Source organism: Gekko japonicus, unplaced genomic scaffold, assembly GCF_001447785.1.
Source record: "Gekko japonicus isolate JY-2015 unplaced genomic scaffold, Gekko_japonicus_V1.1 scaffold112, whole genome shotgun sequence".
In the NCBI taxonomy this organism is placed as follows: domain Eukaryota; kingdom Metazoa; phylum Chordata; class Lepidosauria; order Squamata; family Gekkonidae; genus Gekko; species Gekko japonicus.
In genome coordinates, this window is record NW_015166422.1 from 1,205,889 (window position 1) to 1,222,718 (window position 16,830).

Sequence of the window (16,830 nt, forward strand, 5' to 3'; positions counted from 1 at the left end):
TACCCCAGTTTAAACCCACTGATTTCAGTGGTCTTGGGACAGGATCAACTCTGCATAAGTGCATGTCAAATGCTTAGTCTGGGATGATGCTACCTAGAGGGAGACCATGCCTGTCCTCCGACCACAGGGCAAGTGGACAGTCACTGCACGCACCTGCCACTCCCCAGATTCTAGAGCAGTTGGAAGAATGGAAACACCATTGTCTGGTGGTATGCCCAGCAGTTAAGGGTAAGAGTCACTCCTAAGTGTTTTAAGTGGCCATATCATTTAAAATGTTCATACAGTCCCTTTTCCAAAGAAGAGAGTAACTTCTTCTGTTCTAATTCATTAACAATCCATCTGGGGCTATGAGACATTACGCCACCATCAAAGGCGACCTGGTTGCCTGCATGACAATGCCGTGGTGTCTCCCACTTCCTCCAGTGTGCATGTCAAGCTGACTTTTGGCAACCTCTCACGGGGCGTTCAAGGCAAGAGGTGGTGGTTCACCATGGCCTGCCTCTGCGCAGTGACCTTGGTCTTCCTCGGTGATCTCCCATCCAAGTACTAGCCGGGGCCGACCCTGCTCAGCTTTTGAGATCTGATGAGACATTCTACATTCAAGGAAAGGAACAGTTACACAACCCTCTCAGCCATGGAAGGAGGGAATTCAGAACCAGAGCACAAGATCAGACTGGCTCTGGGTTTGGCTTGTCCGGATCTACGTACAAAGTGGGGCATGGGGAGTTAGTGCTGTGACAGCTTGAGCCACATGCCTGCCTCATAAATCCAACTCCCACTGCAGAGCCCATGAGCGTAAGATGAGCCAGTAAATGAGCAGTAAATGTGGATTTTGGAGGCTCTGGCACTCAAGCAAGGATGCCTCCACTTCAGCCCAAACCAATCATTCTGTGGACCCGTTCAAGCCAAGTTTTCCCGCAAGGCGCCCATTTGGCTGAATGATTGGCCTTTGCTGCAGAAACATCTCTACTGCACACTGAAACCTGTCTCAGTCCAGTCTAGCTAGGCAAAGCCCCCAAAGGAGGAATCTTCAGAATGGTACATGAAGAGAGCCCTGAATTAGGAGATGTGTCGAATGTTTTGCTTTATTTCCATCATCCCACTCAGATGCCTAAGGAAACTTCACAGAGGTTCCGTGGAGTTTCTGAACAACTTCTGAGTTTCGTATGTATGTGAATCAACACACACACAGGCTGTTTTGTCCCTTCTAGTTTGCTTCCATAATCGCGCATATACCCAGCAATGACACCCAGAAAGCTGAGCTTCAGTTTTGCATTTTCTAGACCCTGCACCCAGCTAACAAGAGCAGTGGAGAAACTGACAAAAGTTTCTTCCCACCTCTGAAGCCTGTCCTAAGAAGTCCAATTGATTAGAGGGTGAAATGGCTGAAGGAGGGTTGAAACCAGTACAGTTTCCCCTCTACAAGGCAAGGGCTTGGTCAGACTCAAGCTTCTCAATTCCACCACCATTGCTGGAGAAATTGACAAGCTTTCCCCTGCTGTGGAGGTGAACTTGACACCAAAATGGATGAAGCTCAGTAATAGAGCACATATTTTGTGTGCAGAAGGGCCTAGATTCAGTCTGTGACATTCCCAGCTAAGGGGGCTAAGAAAATTTTGCATGCAGAAGATTCTAGGTTTAGCCTGTACAACCTCCAATTAAATTACCTTCAATAGCAGGGCTGGGAAATACTGGGAAGGACCTTGTGACATTAGAGAGCCTTGACCCGTCAAAGTCAACAATAGTGTCAGGAGTGTAAAAGCAGCTTCAAGTATAGTTTATGAAACTAGTAAACTTTGCTAGTTCCAGTACCCCTCTTGCAGCTACAATCCCAAGGGTTCCCTCAGGAGGAGCCACATCACTTAGACTGGTTTTAATGTGCAGTGAAGACGATCCCTGCCCTGAAGCATTCTCAACTCTTTCATGGCCTGTACCATTTCCCATCAGCACTGGAATCACCCCAGAGAAAAGAGAGAACATGAATTTGGGTTAAATAAGTCAAGCCAGGGCCACTGTAAAAATACTTTTTTCCCCTTTAAAAAACACAGAAAAGAGATAGATTTGTCCTGTACCTATGACCCAAGCATCCTGTTCAGGATACATCCGATCCTCTTTTACTGGGCAGCTGGGGGAGAGATTTGCAGGAACAAGAAGAATCGGGATAAAAGGAGAAGGACGTGTGAAGAGTCGGGGGGGGGGGTAGTTAGCCAGTGTATTAAGGCAAATGTCCAAAACTGATGTCTGAGAGCCAGAGAAGGCAAGTTCCTGAGGTAAGGGGTGCTTGGTATCGCCATTGGCCTCTGTGCTTAAAAGTTGCCCCCGAACCAACGCCAGTTGTTTACACTCAGATCTGATACAGAGTCCTGTTGGTATCCAAGACAAAAGTCCTCTTCCCTATCCAACAAGGTGGAGTCTTCAAAACAGAGAGGCTGTTTCCTTTTAAGACCGTTTCCGGATGACTCAAGGAGCTGTGCTGTCATCTCTGTTTGATCCTTACACCTTACACCACCAACAACTTTTTCCCCCCATTAAGCTTTCCTCTTTCGGGGGTCTCTCCTCCCACTTCAAGGTACCCGTTTAGTACAAGCTTCTGGCAACCGCAGGTCTCCGTGCTGTCAAGGTAAAGGGCAACCTGTAAGCCCTTCCTTATCCTTTTGATTGGCTTGTTTTCTTCCAGATATTCTGCTCAGGTGGGTGAAGCGCTGGCTGGAGTTTCTTGGAGAAGCGTGCTACTTTCTGGCGAACAGGGAGTTAGAAAGAGCAAGATTCCTACAAACAGAAAAGGCAAATTTCTCAGCACCTCAGCCAATATGCTCTTGGCATTCTCTGGAACAAAGGTCCCACAAAGGTGTCCGCCAAGTGCTTTTAGAAAATGGGTGTAGCCAAGTTGGGCTTTTCCCAGCAAGGCTTCTGATTGGCTTTGCAGATTTTTTAAAAAATGTAGCTTTGCCACCACAGCACAAGGATCTTCACTGTGTGACTGAAGGTAAGCTGTGGCACCCATTTTGTGGCTGGCCCCACCTCCTGCAGCAGCCATTTTGTGGTGGCCATTTTGTGACTGTGGCCACTATACTATGTCTGAGTTCCAAAGGTGCCCTCAAGCTCAAGAAGACTGGGGACCCCTGATCTACCAACTCTAGTGATGTTTTAGGGTTTTCAGGTCAGATCTGCAAGAGGTGCACACAGAAGGAAACTCTTGGTTGATGTTTCCTACTGTGGAAGCCCTGCTGCTCTTAATTAAACTAAGCCTGCTAATAAATTCTTCATTTCATATGGTAGCTATGTTGGTCTGCAGTGAAGCAACTAAATTTGAGTCCAGGAGCACCTTAAAGACCAACACAGTTTGAGGGTTAAAGCTTTCAAGACTCAAAGCTCCCTTGGTCAGATATGTGACAAAAGCAAGCTATAACTCTTGGAAGTTTACACCTTCCGAACCTTGTTGGTCTCCGAAGTTCTAGTGGACTCAGATCTAGCACCAATAAATTTTTAAGGAACGTAAAATACTTTTTGGGTCTGGACTTAGAACACCAAAGTTTAGATTTACTTAAGTTTAGGTTTCCACATGTTTTGTGGAATCATATATGGAAGTTCAGTAAAACCTTTACTTCAAAGACAGGTTCTTTTTAGAACAGATCTATGAGTCCAGGTGAACTGCTAGATGACCTTGGGACAGTCAGTTTCCTCTCCGCTTCACCTAGCTGTGTTGGTCTGAAGCAATAGAACAAAGTTTGAGTCCAGTGGCACCTTTAAAACCAACAAAGTTTTATGCAATTCTGATGCAATTCTGCAGGGCCCGCAAGGCAGAGATGTTTTGCCAGGCCTTTGGTTGAGGACAGTGATGGTTCCATCTTGGCTGGCACCCTCCTCTGTTATTTACATCCACGTCACCCTCTTCCTGGCGTGATCTTGTCCATGGGGTCGCGAAGAGTCGGACTCGACTGTGCGACTGAACAACAACACCCTCTTCCCCCGTGCCCACAAAGTAGCTGGCAGTTGGAATTGGGACTATTTATTCGCCATCTGATTGTTGGAATGTTTTATTAATATTTTAATTGGTTTTATCTTGTTCCTGTTTTATGGATACTATACATTGCCCAGAGCCCTGCTATGGCAGGGACTGGGTGATTCATAAATACAATAAATAATAATAAAATAATAAATAATAATTCTGGGTATAAGCTTTCATGTGAATGCACAAAAGACTGATGGTACATGCTCATGAAAGCTGATACCCAGTGCATGCACATGAAAGCTGATACCCAGAATTAAACTTTGTTGGTCTTAAAGGTGCCACTGGACTGAAATTTTGTTCTACCCCATAGTGTTATTGTGAGGCTAAAATAAGGAGGGGGGGGGAGAATCATTTGCACCATTTTGCACTCTATGGTGGGCGACTGGGATGAACATGTATGAGATAGATAGTTAAAGGAGGAAAGTATGCAGTCCTACCAATAAATTATCAGAATGTTTGTCAAAATTACAGCCCCCAGAACTTTTTGGGTTGGGGGAGAGAGCCACGCGAAAAGCTGGCTGCAAAGCAGTCTGAAGTGTCCTGTGGGAAACTATTTCAATTGATCCTTACTTGAGAACTTTCAGAAGTTCAGCTTGCTGCATTTCGTAAGACCACCATGGATAATCTTTTCCAGTGTGCCTTTGCTCTTGGGCATGCGAGGACTCCTGGGACCCCTGGAAGCCAAGAAGACACAAAAGCTCATCAGATAGCCATTTAAAGAACCACAGTGAAGAATGTAAGGAATATTTTTTAAAAAGGGGGAAAAAAGAAATTGAGACAGAGTCTCCAGCTGGTTTCAGAGGGCATCTGTGTTGGTCTGCTGTAGAACAACAAGACTCCAGTCCAGGAGGACCTGAGACGCCAGCCCTGAAAACCTTGTTGCTCTCTAATGTGCTACTGGACTTGAATCTAGCTCGTCTCCAGATAGAAAACACCAAAACTTTTTATTTCTCATAAGTTAAAGGCACATTAAAAAAAAAAAAACTTGGCTACTATCCAGTTCTTGGAAATATTTATAGTCAAATTCACTCCTCTGTGCTTTTCTAAGATGACAGGTAAAAGCTGGCCAACCCACATTCACTCCCTGTGACCTTAGCACATCCTAAGATTATATAACTGTCCCGCTTATGGGCCCCAAAGGCATGCCTTCTGCCTTCTGCAGTATGGGGTGCAGAGTTTAGAGGCCTTACAATGGCTGGGTGCCAGCCCTGGCTTTTATGGCCACGTAAGTCAACGATGATGCTGGATAGTTCAAGGACCACATCAATGCAGAGCAGCAGTTAAACCCATAAACTGTCACTCCAGGACAAATGTCAGCTCACGAAATGAACACTCAAAGCTGCCTTCTACTGAGCCAGACCACTGGTCCATTGAGGGCAGTATCACCTACTCTGACCAGCAGGGTCTCAGAAAAGGGTCTTTCCTGCAGCCAGCCTGGTACAGCTGTGAGAATGTTGGATTAGGAGCTGGGAGACCCAGGTTTGAATCTCCACTCTCCCATGGAAGCTTGGTGGGTGAACTTGGGGCAGTCACAAACTCTCAGCTTAACCTACCCTCATAGGGTTGTGGTGAGGATAAAATGGAGGAGAAGAGAAGGATATAAACTGCATTGGGTCCCCACTGGGGAGAAAGGTGAGATACAAATGAAATAAAGAAATAAATACAATCTGAACTTTTTAACTAGAAATGACAAGGATTGAACCTGGGACCTTCTGCATAAAAAAGCAAGTAATTTACCACTGAGCCACAGCCCATCTGAGAACACAGCAGAACTGTAGGTCACTATCTTTTAATCACAAAGTGAAGGGCAGGAGGAGGCAAGGTTCAGTGGAAGAGGACAGGCTTAATAAGAAGGGAGTCCCAGGTTCAACCTCTGGCATCTGCAGTTAAGAAGACCCTCTCTCTCTCTTTTTTTTTTGTCCAGGATGCACAAAAGTTGCCAGTAAATAGTACAATGCTCAATAGTCCACTGTCTGACTTGGTACAAAGCAGCAGCACATATTGCTACTGATCTACCAAAACAAGCTGTTATGAGAGTAGGGCTGCCAGGTCCTTAACTGCTGCTGGCGGGGGGATTTGGGGGCAATCTGTGGGTGGGCAGGGACGTTGTTGATGCAATGACATCCCTTTCGGAAGTGACATCATCATGTTGGTGACATCAGGGTGACTCTTTACTTTGGGGGAAAAACTCTATGTTAAAAAATGGCAACAAACCATAGAGTTTTGTCCAGAAAGTAGAGCATCACCCTCAATGTCACTGATGCGATGACATCAGTTCCAGACGTGACATAATCATGTTGACAACGTCACTGGGGGATGTCTTTTTGAGGGTGGGGTTTCCCCTGACGGTCAGCTGGTCGGCAGTGGGCCAAAGCCTGCAAGAATGGGGGATACCCGCCCCTACTTGGGAGCTGGCAAGTTAGGGTTGCCAAGTGCGACGTACCTGTTCCGCGGGGGACTCCCGGGTGGTTCCGGAAGCGCGTGCACGCGCCACATGCATGTCACCGGGAAGTGACATCATGACGCTGGGCACGCTGGGGGCAGGGCCACGACCATACAAGGGAAAACCATAGAGTTTTCCCTTGTATGGCCATGGCCCCGCCCCCAGTGTGCCCGGAGTGCCCGCGTCACTTCCTGGTGATGCGCAAGTCGGGGAGGAGTTCCCCCGGGGCCCGATCCGGCGCCGCCGGGGAACGGGCCTCTGGGGCGGGGGTTTCACTGCCCCCTCGGGGGACTTGGCAGCCCTATGGCAAGTCTATATAAGAATTGCGAAAAATGAATACAGGTATGCTAAGCACTATGTGCCAAAGCTTGCCAAATTCTGTGCTCAGTTCAAATTAAGTTTCTTTTCAAATTATACTAAAATTAAGGGCTTGGGGGCTAGACACTTGGTTTTTTTAAAAAAAAATCAACAGACAGGGCAAATTCTGTTATTCCAAACACAAATGTAAAATGCTATGTTTGAGCAGTAAGGCTGCAGAATCCACACAATTAATCAAAGTCTCTTAAAAGGCAGGATCAACTAACTGCCGGTGCGGCAGGAAGAATTATTTGACTGAAGAAGGTGCTGCTCCCTTCAGGGCCTTCTTCTCATCTTTGTAAACCAGAACAAAGTTTGAGTCCAGTCGGGCACCTTTAAGACCAACAAAGTTTTATTCACGGTATAAGCTTTTGTGTGCAAGCACGCTTCCGCAGATACAGTCTTAAAGATACCACTGGACTCAAACTTCATTTTGCTGCTTCAGCCCAACACAGCTACCCCACCTGAATCTATCTTTGTACACCAGACATTGTCTTTTCCAACACGGCATAGTGTCAGACTAGGATACGGGAAATTATGTTCAAACCCCCTTTCTGGGTGACCTCAGTCCAAAACTGTACTAGGCAGATAGACTCAACTAACCAACACATATGGAATCAAGCCAAGACGTTTATTTATTTACCTATGTCCATACAGGCTTTAATTAAATTAATTTTTAATATGATTTTAGTCTGAAAAAAACATTATTTTAAGTTGCTCAGTAAGAGCTTTGGGAAGACATTAGAGAGATCGGTATTATTGTCATTCCTATAGTGCTCCGTGAAGAGATTGGTGATGAACATCTACACAGAGACTGAGTTGAAAAAGATATTCGAAACAGTTTCCTATTCAGGAAGAGCTTGTCCTCTCTCTGTCCTTTACATTCCTTGGATTCTTATATATTTTTCAGTGCATCATTTTTCCCCCCACGTCATTGAAGTTTTTTCCTGTGTTTAACAGATGACAGTGGATGAAGTTGTGTGTGTGTTATATGTGTTGGCTAAGAGCTTGGAAAAACAAAGGCTTTTTAGTCTGTTTTTTTTTTCCTTCACAGCTCTGTTAAGACACCTTAAAGTGATAACGCCACTAAAAGAATCCAGGAACGTAGCCAGAAGTGTGCTCATAATATTTACATCTTTTATGCTGTGGCATTTATTAAGTTCTGGTCTGGAATTAAAACTTTTAATGTTTTTATTATGGCTTATTTTGTAAACTACTTTGAACAGGTTCCCAGAAGAGGTGGAATAAAATTTTGCTAAATCAATCTTATATTTATACGTTGCTTTTTTCTCACTGGAGACCTGAAGTGGCTTACTAAAAAAAAAAACCCCAACATCTTATCAATAAAATTAAACAAACAAAAAACACATATGACAAAAAGGCAATGCAGGGAGACAAACAAAGAGAATGGGGGGAGATAGATCTGCTGTAAAGGATTTGGAGAGTGGGGAAAGATGCTTATTTTTAGGCTGCTCTTCTTCTTAAGGGTGACCATTTGAACCTCCAAAGTCTTAGGCTGGAAGCAACTCCTGAGCTGGACCCCTTTGTACAATAAGGGCCACAGAACCGCTGTGGAACTGGCTCTGAGGATTCGACGCACACACCCTCAAGTCCTGCACATGGCAAAGGCTTTTTAGTCTGGTTTTTTTTCTTCACAGCTCCATTAAGACACCTTAAAGTTCCACATGAAGCTTGTGATTTAGCACACAGGATCTCATCTGCCAAAGGCAAGATTTCATCCTGCCATGACTATGGAGAGAAAATCTCAGAAGGGTATGGAATGGAGAGTAAGTTGAAATGAGAAAAAAGCAGAAACTACCCAAATGCTCCCTTGTTTCTCCAGGGTTTTTTACAGCTCTCCACACCTTTGCCCTGGCTGTTATTTCCTATCCTGTCATACAACCAAATGCTTTCCTTCCACCACTGTACTCTCCCACTATAACAAATCAAAACAAAAAATTGGTTTTCTCTGACCTGAAATAAAAAGCTGGCTCCTCCTGAAAGTCAGGGAGAAATTATTTTATTAAAGTCATTATTATTAATGTACATTTTTCCTTTTTTGATACTCAGTATATGTAATAGATCTATTTTATTAAAAAAACTTAAAACAATATTAAGTAAATGTAGATTTTTTTATTTCTAGAAAGAGTTATAAATGAGTCTTTAAAATTACTACATTAAATTGTCCAAATTAAATTGTTTAAATTGTTTAAATTGTTATACTTTTAAAAAGAAGTATATTGATGTTTTGAGAAATTTATGTTAGTTGAGTTCAGATGATATTCAGCTCCAGATCTATGTACCTATTACACTTATGCTATATATTAGGATCACGTCCTTAGTAAATGGAAAATGGAAAAACTTTTGATGAATAATGCTTAATGACTTTTTGTTACTCCATCCCCTCTCTATATATATTTTATTTTTAAATTGCTTCTCTGAAGCAGCTGGCTGTGGCTCAGTGGCAGAGTGTCTGTTTTGCAGGTAGGAGATCCCAGGTTCAATTCCTGGTATCTCCAGCTGGATTCTTCTCTGGTGGGAGGTCTCAGGAAAGAAGCTGGAGAGTCACTGCCAATCATACATGGAACTAAATGGACCAGTCACCTGACACAGGAGGAGGTAGCTTTATGAGGTGCCGCAAGGTCAAACTGAATATCTACCCCCTATCCTCTTCCCCTCTCCACGCACCACATGTTAAAACTTTAACCAATATATTCCAGGTTGTTGTAAAAGCACCACCAGGCAAGAGCTTTATGGTGTGGAGGTGCTGATACAGTTCCAAGAATAGCACAGAGCAAATTGTGCTAGGGCTATGTTAGAGTGGTTGGGGAAAACCCACAACCAAGAACATATGAAAATAAGAAGAGCCCTGCCGGATCAAACCAATAGTCCATCTAGTCCAGCATTCTGTCTCACACAGTGGCCAACCTGTTCCTCAGAAGGCCAACAACAGCGCATAAAGGATGAGGCCTTCCTCTCATGTTGCCTCCTGGCTCTGGGGTTCAGAGGATTAGTGCCTGTGAATGTGGAGGTCCCACTCATTTACCACGGCTAGTAGCCATTCATAGACTTTATTTATTTATTAGATTTATACCCCGCCCTCCCCAACGGGCTCAGGGTGGCTAACAACAGAGGCAAATGCCATAACAAGCAGTTAAAACAACGTAAAAACAATCATTAAACAGTATAAAACAATCATTAAGTAAAGTGCGGTGCTCTTGATGTTAAATTTTCTTAATCCAAGATGAGTTCCATTTGTCAACCTAGCCTGACAACATACATTCTTCGGTTAACTAGGCATCTGCCCAGGGCCGGCTCACCCCCAGATCTAATCCACCGTCGAAGATGGCAACTCGGTGGTGGTACAGTCCTCCATGTATCTATCTAATCCCCTTTTGAAGCTGTTTATTCCTGTGGCCATCACTACAACTTCTGATAGCAAAGTCTATATTTTAATCACTCCCTATGTACCTCATCATAGCTTCAAAGAGGCCCACATTATGTGGGAGATTGTTCTCTCCCTGTCCCACACACACACACACACACGATTCCCACCAATGGCACCAGGAGCCTATGGCTATAAGAAAGCAGCCATATCCGAACACTTACCAAGGCCTCTTATGGCAAAAAGTGGCGCAGATGCTGTCCTTGGAGTGTGCACATTCACACCTGTCCAGAGCTCTCTTTTGACGCTTCTGCAGGTTTCCCAGGCCGTAGGGAGTGGAGCGCCTGTTCAAACAACAACAACAAACCAAAAAAAAAAAAAAAAGCAAGCCAGTTAACATCCATTATCAGAAAAGAGGTTTATAATGAAGTCTTGGTCAGCAGCCAAGCAGGCTGGGCCACAACAATGTCTGTTTGTAGTCGAGAGGTAAAATAATTATTTACTATCTCGAGGGGAGGGGGGGACGAGGTTACCTCCCTTCTTCCACCTTAACTCCTGCACACCCATCCCTGTGCTTCAGCGCGCAGGATGTGGGCGGCCCACCCGGGGACCCTCTTTGCTCTTCCCTAACGGCAAGATTATGGAAATAATTTTATGGGCTTGAGCAATAAGAAGCTTCTGTGTGACAGGAAGGAATGTCCAGGGACCCCTGCAGGAACGGACCCCTGCCATCAAGTTTCTGAAGCTTGCTGGATGACAGGAGACCAAGCAGGGAGGGACACCTCTGTCCCAGCAACGCAGCATGCAGATTTCACATGCTCTGCGTGTTTTGAATAGGAGAACATCAGAAGAGCTCTGCTGGATCAGACCAGTGGTCCATATAGTCCAGCATTCTGTCTCACACACCCAGCTGCCCTGCAGGGCCAACAAACAGGGAGTAGAGGCCAAGGCCACCTCCTAGCACTGATATTCAGAGGTTTACTGCCTCTGAATGTGGAGGCTCTCTTTAGCCCCAATGGCTACCAGGGCCAGTGACAGACCTATACTCCAGGAATCTAGACCGATACTCCATGAATCTAATCCCTCAAGGATACATTAAACTACCTTCTACCATCAAAGTCCATCTTGTGTACTCTGACTGGCAGCGGCTCTCCAAGATCTTGAGTTGAAGTATTTTGTATCACCAGTCCTTTTAACTGGAGATGCTGGGGATTGAGCCTGGGACCTTCTGCATGCCAAGCAGGTGCTCTACCACTAAGTCATGGCCCATTTGGGACCAGAAAGTACACCGTGGGTCTGCAAAAGGTGCCAAAAAGGGCAACTTAAATTATCATTAAAACACTTCCAGGGGGAAAAACAGAGCGTGGAGCTTTTTAGATAAAACAAACTAAGGAGAAAGGCAACAGGAAAAACATGATATAGGTTTGTAAAAGTATGAATAGCGTGGGAAAGGGGCAAGAAAGAGCTTGATGGGCAGTAGATTTGGGATTGGGGGGTGGGAATCTTCTTCCCCAAAAATTTATCAGTAGTCTACAGAGTTTGTTGCTACAGGCTCTTAGGATAGCCTCAAGCCCTTTTAAAACAGAAATAGATGCATCCACAGAGGAGATGTGGATCACCCACTAAGTGGCTGCCCCTCCATGTTCAGAGATGCAGTTGGGTAACATTAGACTCTTATCCCCACCCCTTTAGACAGTAACATATATTTCAAACTTGCAGCCACGGCTAGCCTTGCTCCCACCCCCACTGAGCCCATAAGCACCTGGACTTCTGCCCCAAAGCTGAGTACTGACAGTAACACCGTCCTTGTGCCAAGGCAGAGAGCCACTATATATTGGTAGCTATAAGGTGGCAGTACCAGCCTATTAGCCCAGGCTAGCCTGATCTCGTCAGATCATGGAAGCTAAGCAGGGTCAGCCCTGGTTAGTGCTGGGAATGGAGATTGCCGAGGAAGGCCAGGGTCGCTCTGCAGAGGCAGGCAATGGCAAAGCCTTGAAAACCCCATGAAGGGTTGCCAGAAGTCAGTTGCAACTTGCTGGCATAAAATTAAGGGGGAAGCCATTGCCTTCACATTCCACTAAGGGGCTCCTGGGAATATCTGATTCCCTCTTGGCCTGTATAGCAGAGCTCAGATGTTCCTTCTATCAAGAGCGTCTCAAAAGCATGCCCATGCGAGTCCTCGATTACCCCACTGCCGTTTCCATCATGGACCCCAGCCCTCCCTCCCCCTTCCTGGAACACTCGAGAACGGCGTGCTGTTTTCAGGGTGAGCGGTTACTCCAGACTGCACGTTAGCAGGCATAATTAGAGCCACACCTGGGCAAGAGAGGCTGTTGAGCTCGGATCCAAGAGCTGCCCGTGTGGGAATGGAACGCGATCTCTGCTCTGCCATATCACGCAACGCTCCCATCCCCAAGATCTGAAGGCCCGCCTGCCTCAGTGCAGGAGAATCATAAACTGGGGAGCAACCCCCCCTCAGAAAGTATTTATGGCGAGAGAAAGAGAAATATACTGGGTTTGACACATGTTGGTGATCTGCTCATGCTTTATTGTGATTTCAGCTCGGAACTAAGGACAGCTCTAGCAGGGCGGGGGCCCTGCTTATAAGCCCGTAAAATGGCACACCCATCACACACCCACTCCCAACAATAAGCTATTTACAGAGGCACTCCTGGGTGATAGGTCCATCCCAGGATCCTAGCAGTCCATTGTTCTGTGTCCCCAAGCTGGGGCTGATGAGATTACACAACAGAAAACATTGAGCATTTGTGATTTAAAAACAGATGATGTCACTTTCCCATCACTGTTTCATGTGGATATCTAGCTTGGTCTGCAGAAGAAGAGCGAGATTCAAATCCAGGAGCACCTTAAAGACTAACAAGATTTCCAGGGCCAGATCCAAGCTTTTCTCCCCTGCTTTAATGAAGAGGATTATATTTTGTGTTGTGCCTTTGCATTCTGACTCCCATCTCTGCAACACCCCTCCTACCTTCTAACTGGGATATAAGGGCTCAGGGATCTCCAGTCCTATTTGTATCTGATGAAGAGAGTGTTGACTCTTGAAAGCTTATACCCTGGAAACCTGGTTGGACTTGAAGGTGCCGCTCAACTGGAATCTTGCACTTTCACATCATCACTTCATGAGTCTATTCTGTCTCAACATGCTGCTTACCCAGTGTGGGCCTCACAGCAGAGGAAAACTGAAGTTTAAATTAAGGTGGTTGGGGGTGTTGGCAGAAACTGGTTGTGCTAATGGGACTTCTCCACCAGCCAACATCTGAAATTCCACGCAAAACAGCATCTGGCCGCACTTTAAAGACTAACAGATTTATTGTTGCATAATGCCAACAGACAGAAACGTTTTCCCTAATAAATGGGTTAATTGTTAATGCGCCACCAGACTGCGGTTTTGTTTTCCTGGCCAGAACGCACATGACACTGCAAACTAGCCACTCCGTGCCGCATTTGTAACTTTCGCACATGGCACACTCAGAGAAACACGACTGCAACCATACGTCATTGGTTATGTCGTACTACCTCCTGGGGTTTTCGAGGTGGACAAGAAATCCCAGCAGGTGAGTGATGACGATGGTGTGACTTCCAACCATGTGTGGATCCAGGGTCAGGACACTGACTGGCCTGTGCAAATGCACCTGACGAGAGGCACCGTGGGAGTTCTTTCCACCACTGGCCGGTCCTCCAGGCGCCTGAGAGCCCACCATTTCCTGCCCGACCCACACCCCAAACCTATGGCCACGGACCTCTTTGAGAATGCAAGCGAGCACTGCTTCGACTCACCCCGAGGTGTTGATCCAGATAATGTCAAGGTGGCAGAAGTAGATGCATTCCTTGTCCATCCAGTTATTGCAAGAGCATCGCTTTGTCCTCAGGTGCCTGCTGCTCGCCGCCGCCGCTCGGTGGGACTCTGCCGGGGGACGGCCCAGACCTGCCCGAGAGAAAATTACAGATGAAGGGATCAGCATGGCTTTGGATGGGAAGAGTCAGGAATGCGCCAGGGTACGTAAACACGGCAATTAGCCCGCCACCTAACCTGCAGGACGGGGTGCCATCTCTCCGGGGCAGTGGGGAGGAGTGCTGCCACAACAGTGCATTTGCCTGATTGCAGCCTGCAAAGGACAGAAGACTCTGTGGACTTGCAAGCCTGCAGCGGACCATCAAAGAGGGCCGGCGAGGCGAAGACCCTTCACGTGCAAAGGCTAAACCCGCTGGCGGGCGGCGAGAGGGGTTCAGAGGAGCATAATCTCGACCCTGCCCAGCGGCCGCTTATCGCTCGGCGTGTGGCTGCTAATGCCTCAGCTTCTCATCGAGCGCCGGCCACAGTCTGCAAATGGGCAAGCCTTGGGAGTGTGCGGAGCGAGGAGCATCAGTGTCCACAGGGTCTCGAGACTTTTTGCCTAGAAAAAGTTGCAATGGGCGGAGTCCGTGGCTGCTTCTTTCTGAGGAAGGGGGGGGGGGAATCACCTCCTTTTGGTACAGTCCCGAATGCTCTATTATCTCTGGCATTCGGGTGTCAGAGCAGCTCCCCTGCCACTGCCAGGCATGCACGGATGGGGGGGGGGGTCTCGTCTAAATGTTCAAAAAACAAACAAACCCCAAGCCAGTTTGCATGGCTGACTGGGAAAGGAAGGAAACAAAGCGCACTTTCCTGGAAGAAGGCTCCCTTGGCTAACATGAGACTTACTTCTGAGTAGACCTAAGGGGGACAAGAGCCCCGGGGCCAGACTGCCCAGGGAGAGAGAGAACAGAATCATGCATTTGTTTCCATGCAAAAAATAACGATAAAAATTAATCGTCACTGGGGGGGGGGGAACCATTTGCAAAACTGCATTAAAAAGGAAAAAACCCTCCCGGAGGAACCTCACCTTCTTCCAGCAGGACGCAAAGAGTGAGAAGAAGGGGGAAACACCTGGCCGGGTTGCTTAGCATTGTGGTTTGCGCGTAATCCTTTAATGGGCAGGAAGCTCCGAGCTCGACTCACTCGCTCTCGCTCTCTCCCGCTCCCTCCCTCTGCAGAGCGGCAAGAGGCTCTTGTGGAGCTTGTCGGCGCTCCGGCAGGTGCTTTATAATCGTGGAGCGAAGCTTGGCGCGTCACCGCCTGCCGGCCACGCCTCCCCCCCGGGGGTGTCTCAGGGTGGGGGTCCTCCTCCTACTGCAATCCAGCAGGAAGGGAGCAGGCAAGAGCCGCTGGTCCCTCATGGTCCTGATCAGGGCCATGGCGATGCTGAAAAGCACCTGGTGATTTTTTTTATTATTTTTTTGTGGTTATTATTTACTTACCTTATTTATATCCTGCTGGCTGCTCTTCTTTCCAGGGGAGATCCAAAGTGGCAATCATCATTCTCCTCACCTTGGTTTTATCCCCACAGCAACCCCGTGAGGTAAGTTAGGCTGAGAAAGTGTGACTGCCTCAGGTTGACCCAGCGGGCTTCCATGGCAGAGTGGGGATTGGAACCTGGGTCTTCCAAATCCTGATCCAACACCTTAGAAGAAGCAGTGTTGGGTTTTATACCCCACCTTTCACTACCCAAAGGAGTCTCGGAGTGGCTTACAATCTCCTGTCCCCTTCCCCTCCCCACAACAGACACTCTGTGAGGTAGGTGGGGCTGAGAGAGCTCTTTCGAGGACTGCTCTTTCCAGAACAGCTCTAAGAGAACTGTGATTGACCCAAGGTCACCCAGCTGGCTTCAGGTGGAGAAGGAGTGGGGAATCAAACCCTGTTCTCCGGATTAGAGTCTGTCGCTCTTAACCACTACACCAAACCAGTATTATCTGAAGAAGTGAGCAGTGACTCACAAAAGCTCCTACCCTGCCACAAATTTTATTAGTGTTTAGGGTGCTACTGGACACTTGCTCTTTTTAACCACTACCCCATGCTGGCTTGAACTATGTGTACTTCACAACTGGCACAGGGAGGGGCCCTGGATCAGTGGCAGGGTATCGGCAGAAAGTCTCAGGTTCAGTCCCCAGGGATCGCCAAGTCAAAAAGATCAGGCAGGAGGTGATGTCAAAACCCCCTGCCTGAGACCCTGGAGAGCTGTTCCTAATCATAGCAGACAGTACTGACCTTGATAAACCAGGGATCTGACTCAGGAAAAAGCAGCTTCATATATTCTTAGGAAGGACAGTGGTTATGGTTCAGTGGCAGAGCATCTGCTCTGCCTGTAGAAGGTCCCTGGTTCAATCCCCAGCATCTCCAGTTATTTGTTTGTTTGTTTGTTTGTTTGTTTGACTTATATCCCGCCCTTCCACATGAGCTCAGGGCGGCTAACAAGAGGCAATTGCCATACACAACACTAAAACCAGATAAAACATTTACATTTAAAATCGGTGCTCATAACAATATGCCATCCAAGAAAAAAGATCAGGCAGGAGGTGATGTCAAATCCCCCTGCCTGAGACCCTGGAGAGCTGTTCCTAATCATAGCAGACAGTACTGACCTTGATAAACCAGGGATCTGACTCAGGAAAAAGCAGCTTCATATATTCTTAGGAAGGACAGTGGTTATGGTTCAGTGGCAGAGCATCTGCTCTGCCTGTAGAAGGTCCCTGGTTCAATCCCCAGCATCTCCAGTTATTTGTTTGTTTGTTTGTTTGTTTGTTTGACTTATATCC

At 46.8% G+C, this 16,830-nt stretch overlaps 1 protein-coding gene across 1 annotated transcript; it reads right to left on the reverse strand.

Moving 5' to 3' along the window:
• Positions 1-597: 597 nt before the first annotated feature.
• On the reverse strand, positions 598-15,234 carry EDN2 (endothelin 2). Its single transcript, XM_015411700.1, has 5 exons — positions 15,081-15,234; positions 13,996-14,143; positions 10,422-10,541; positions 4,583-4,686; positions 598-2,769 (listed from the first exon to the last, which is right to left on the reverse strand). Exons 1-4 carry the CDS (start codon positions 15,142-15,144, stop codon positions 4,593-4,595), a joined length of 426 nt encoding a protein of 141 aa, XP_015267186.1. The 5' UTR covers positions 15,145-15,234; the 3' UTR covers positions 598-2,769; positions 4,583-4,592.
• Between the last annotated feature and the right edge of the window lie 1,596 nt (positions 15,235-16,830).

What these genes read in the sequence shown, in the direction of transcription:
- EDN2 (XM_015411700.1), bottom strand. Translation starts at nt 15,144, where the DNA reads ATGCTAAGCAACCCGGCCAGGTGTTTCCCCCTTCTTCTCACTCTTTGC. An exon ending in TTGCGTCCTGCTGGAAGAAG is followed by an intron (nt 14,144 to 15,080) that starts GTGAGGTTCCTC and finishes TCTCTCGGGCAG; the next exon opens with GTCTGGGCCGTCCCCCGGCA. An exon ending in TTTTGCCATAAGAGGCCTTG is followed by an intron (nt 4,687 to 10,421) that starts GTAAGTGTTCGG and finishes CTTGGCTTCCAG; the next exon opens with GGGTCCCAGGAGTCCTCGCA.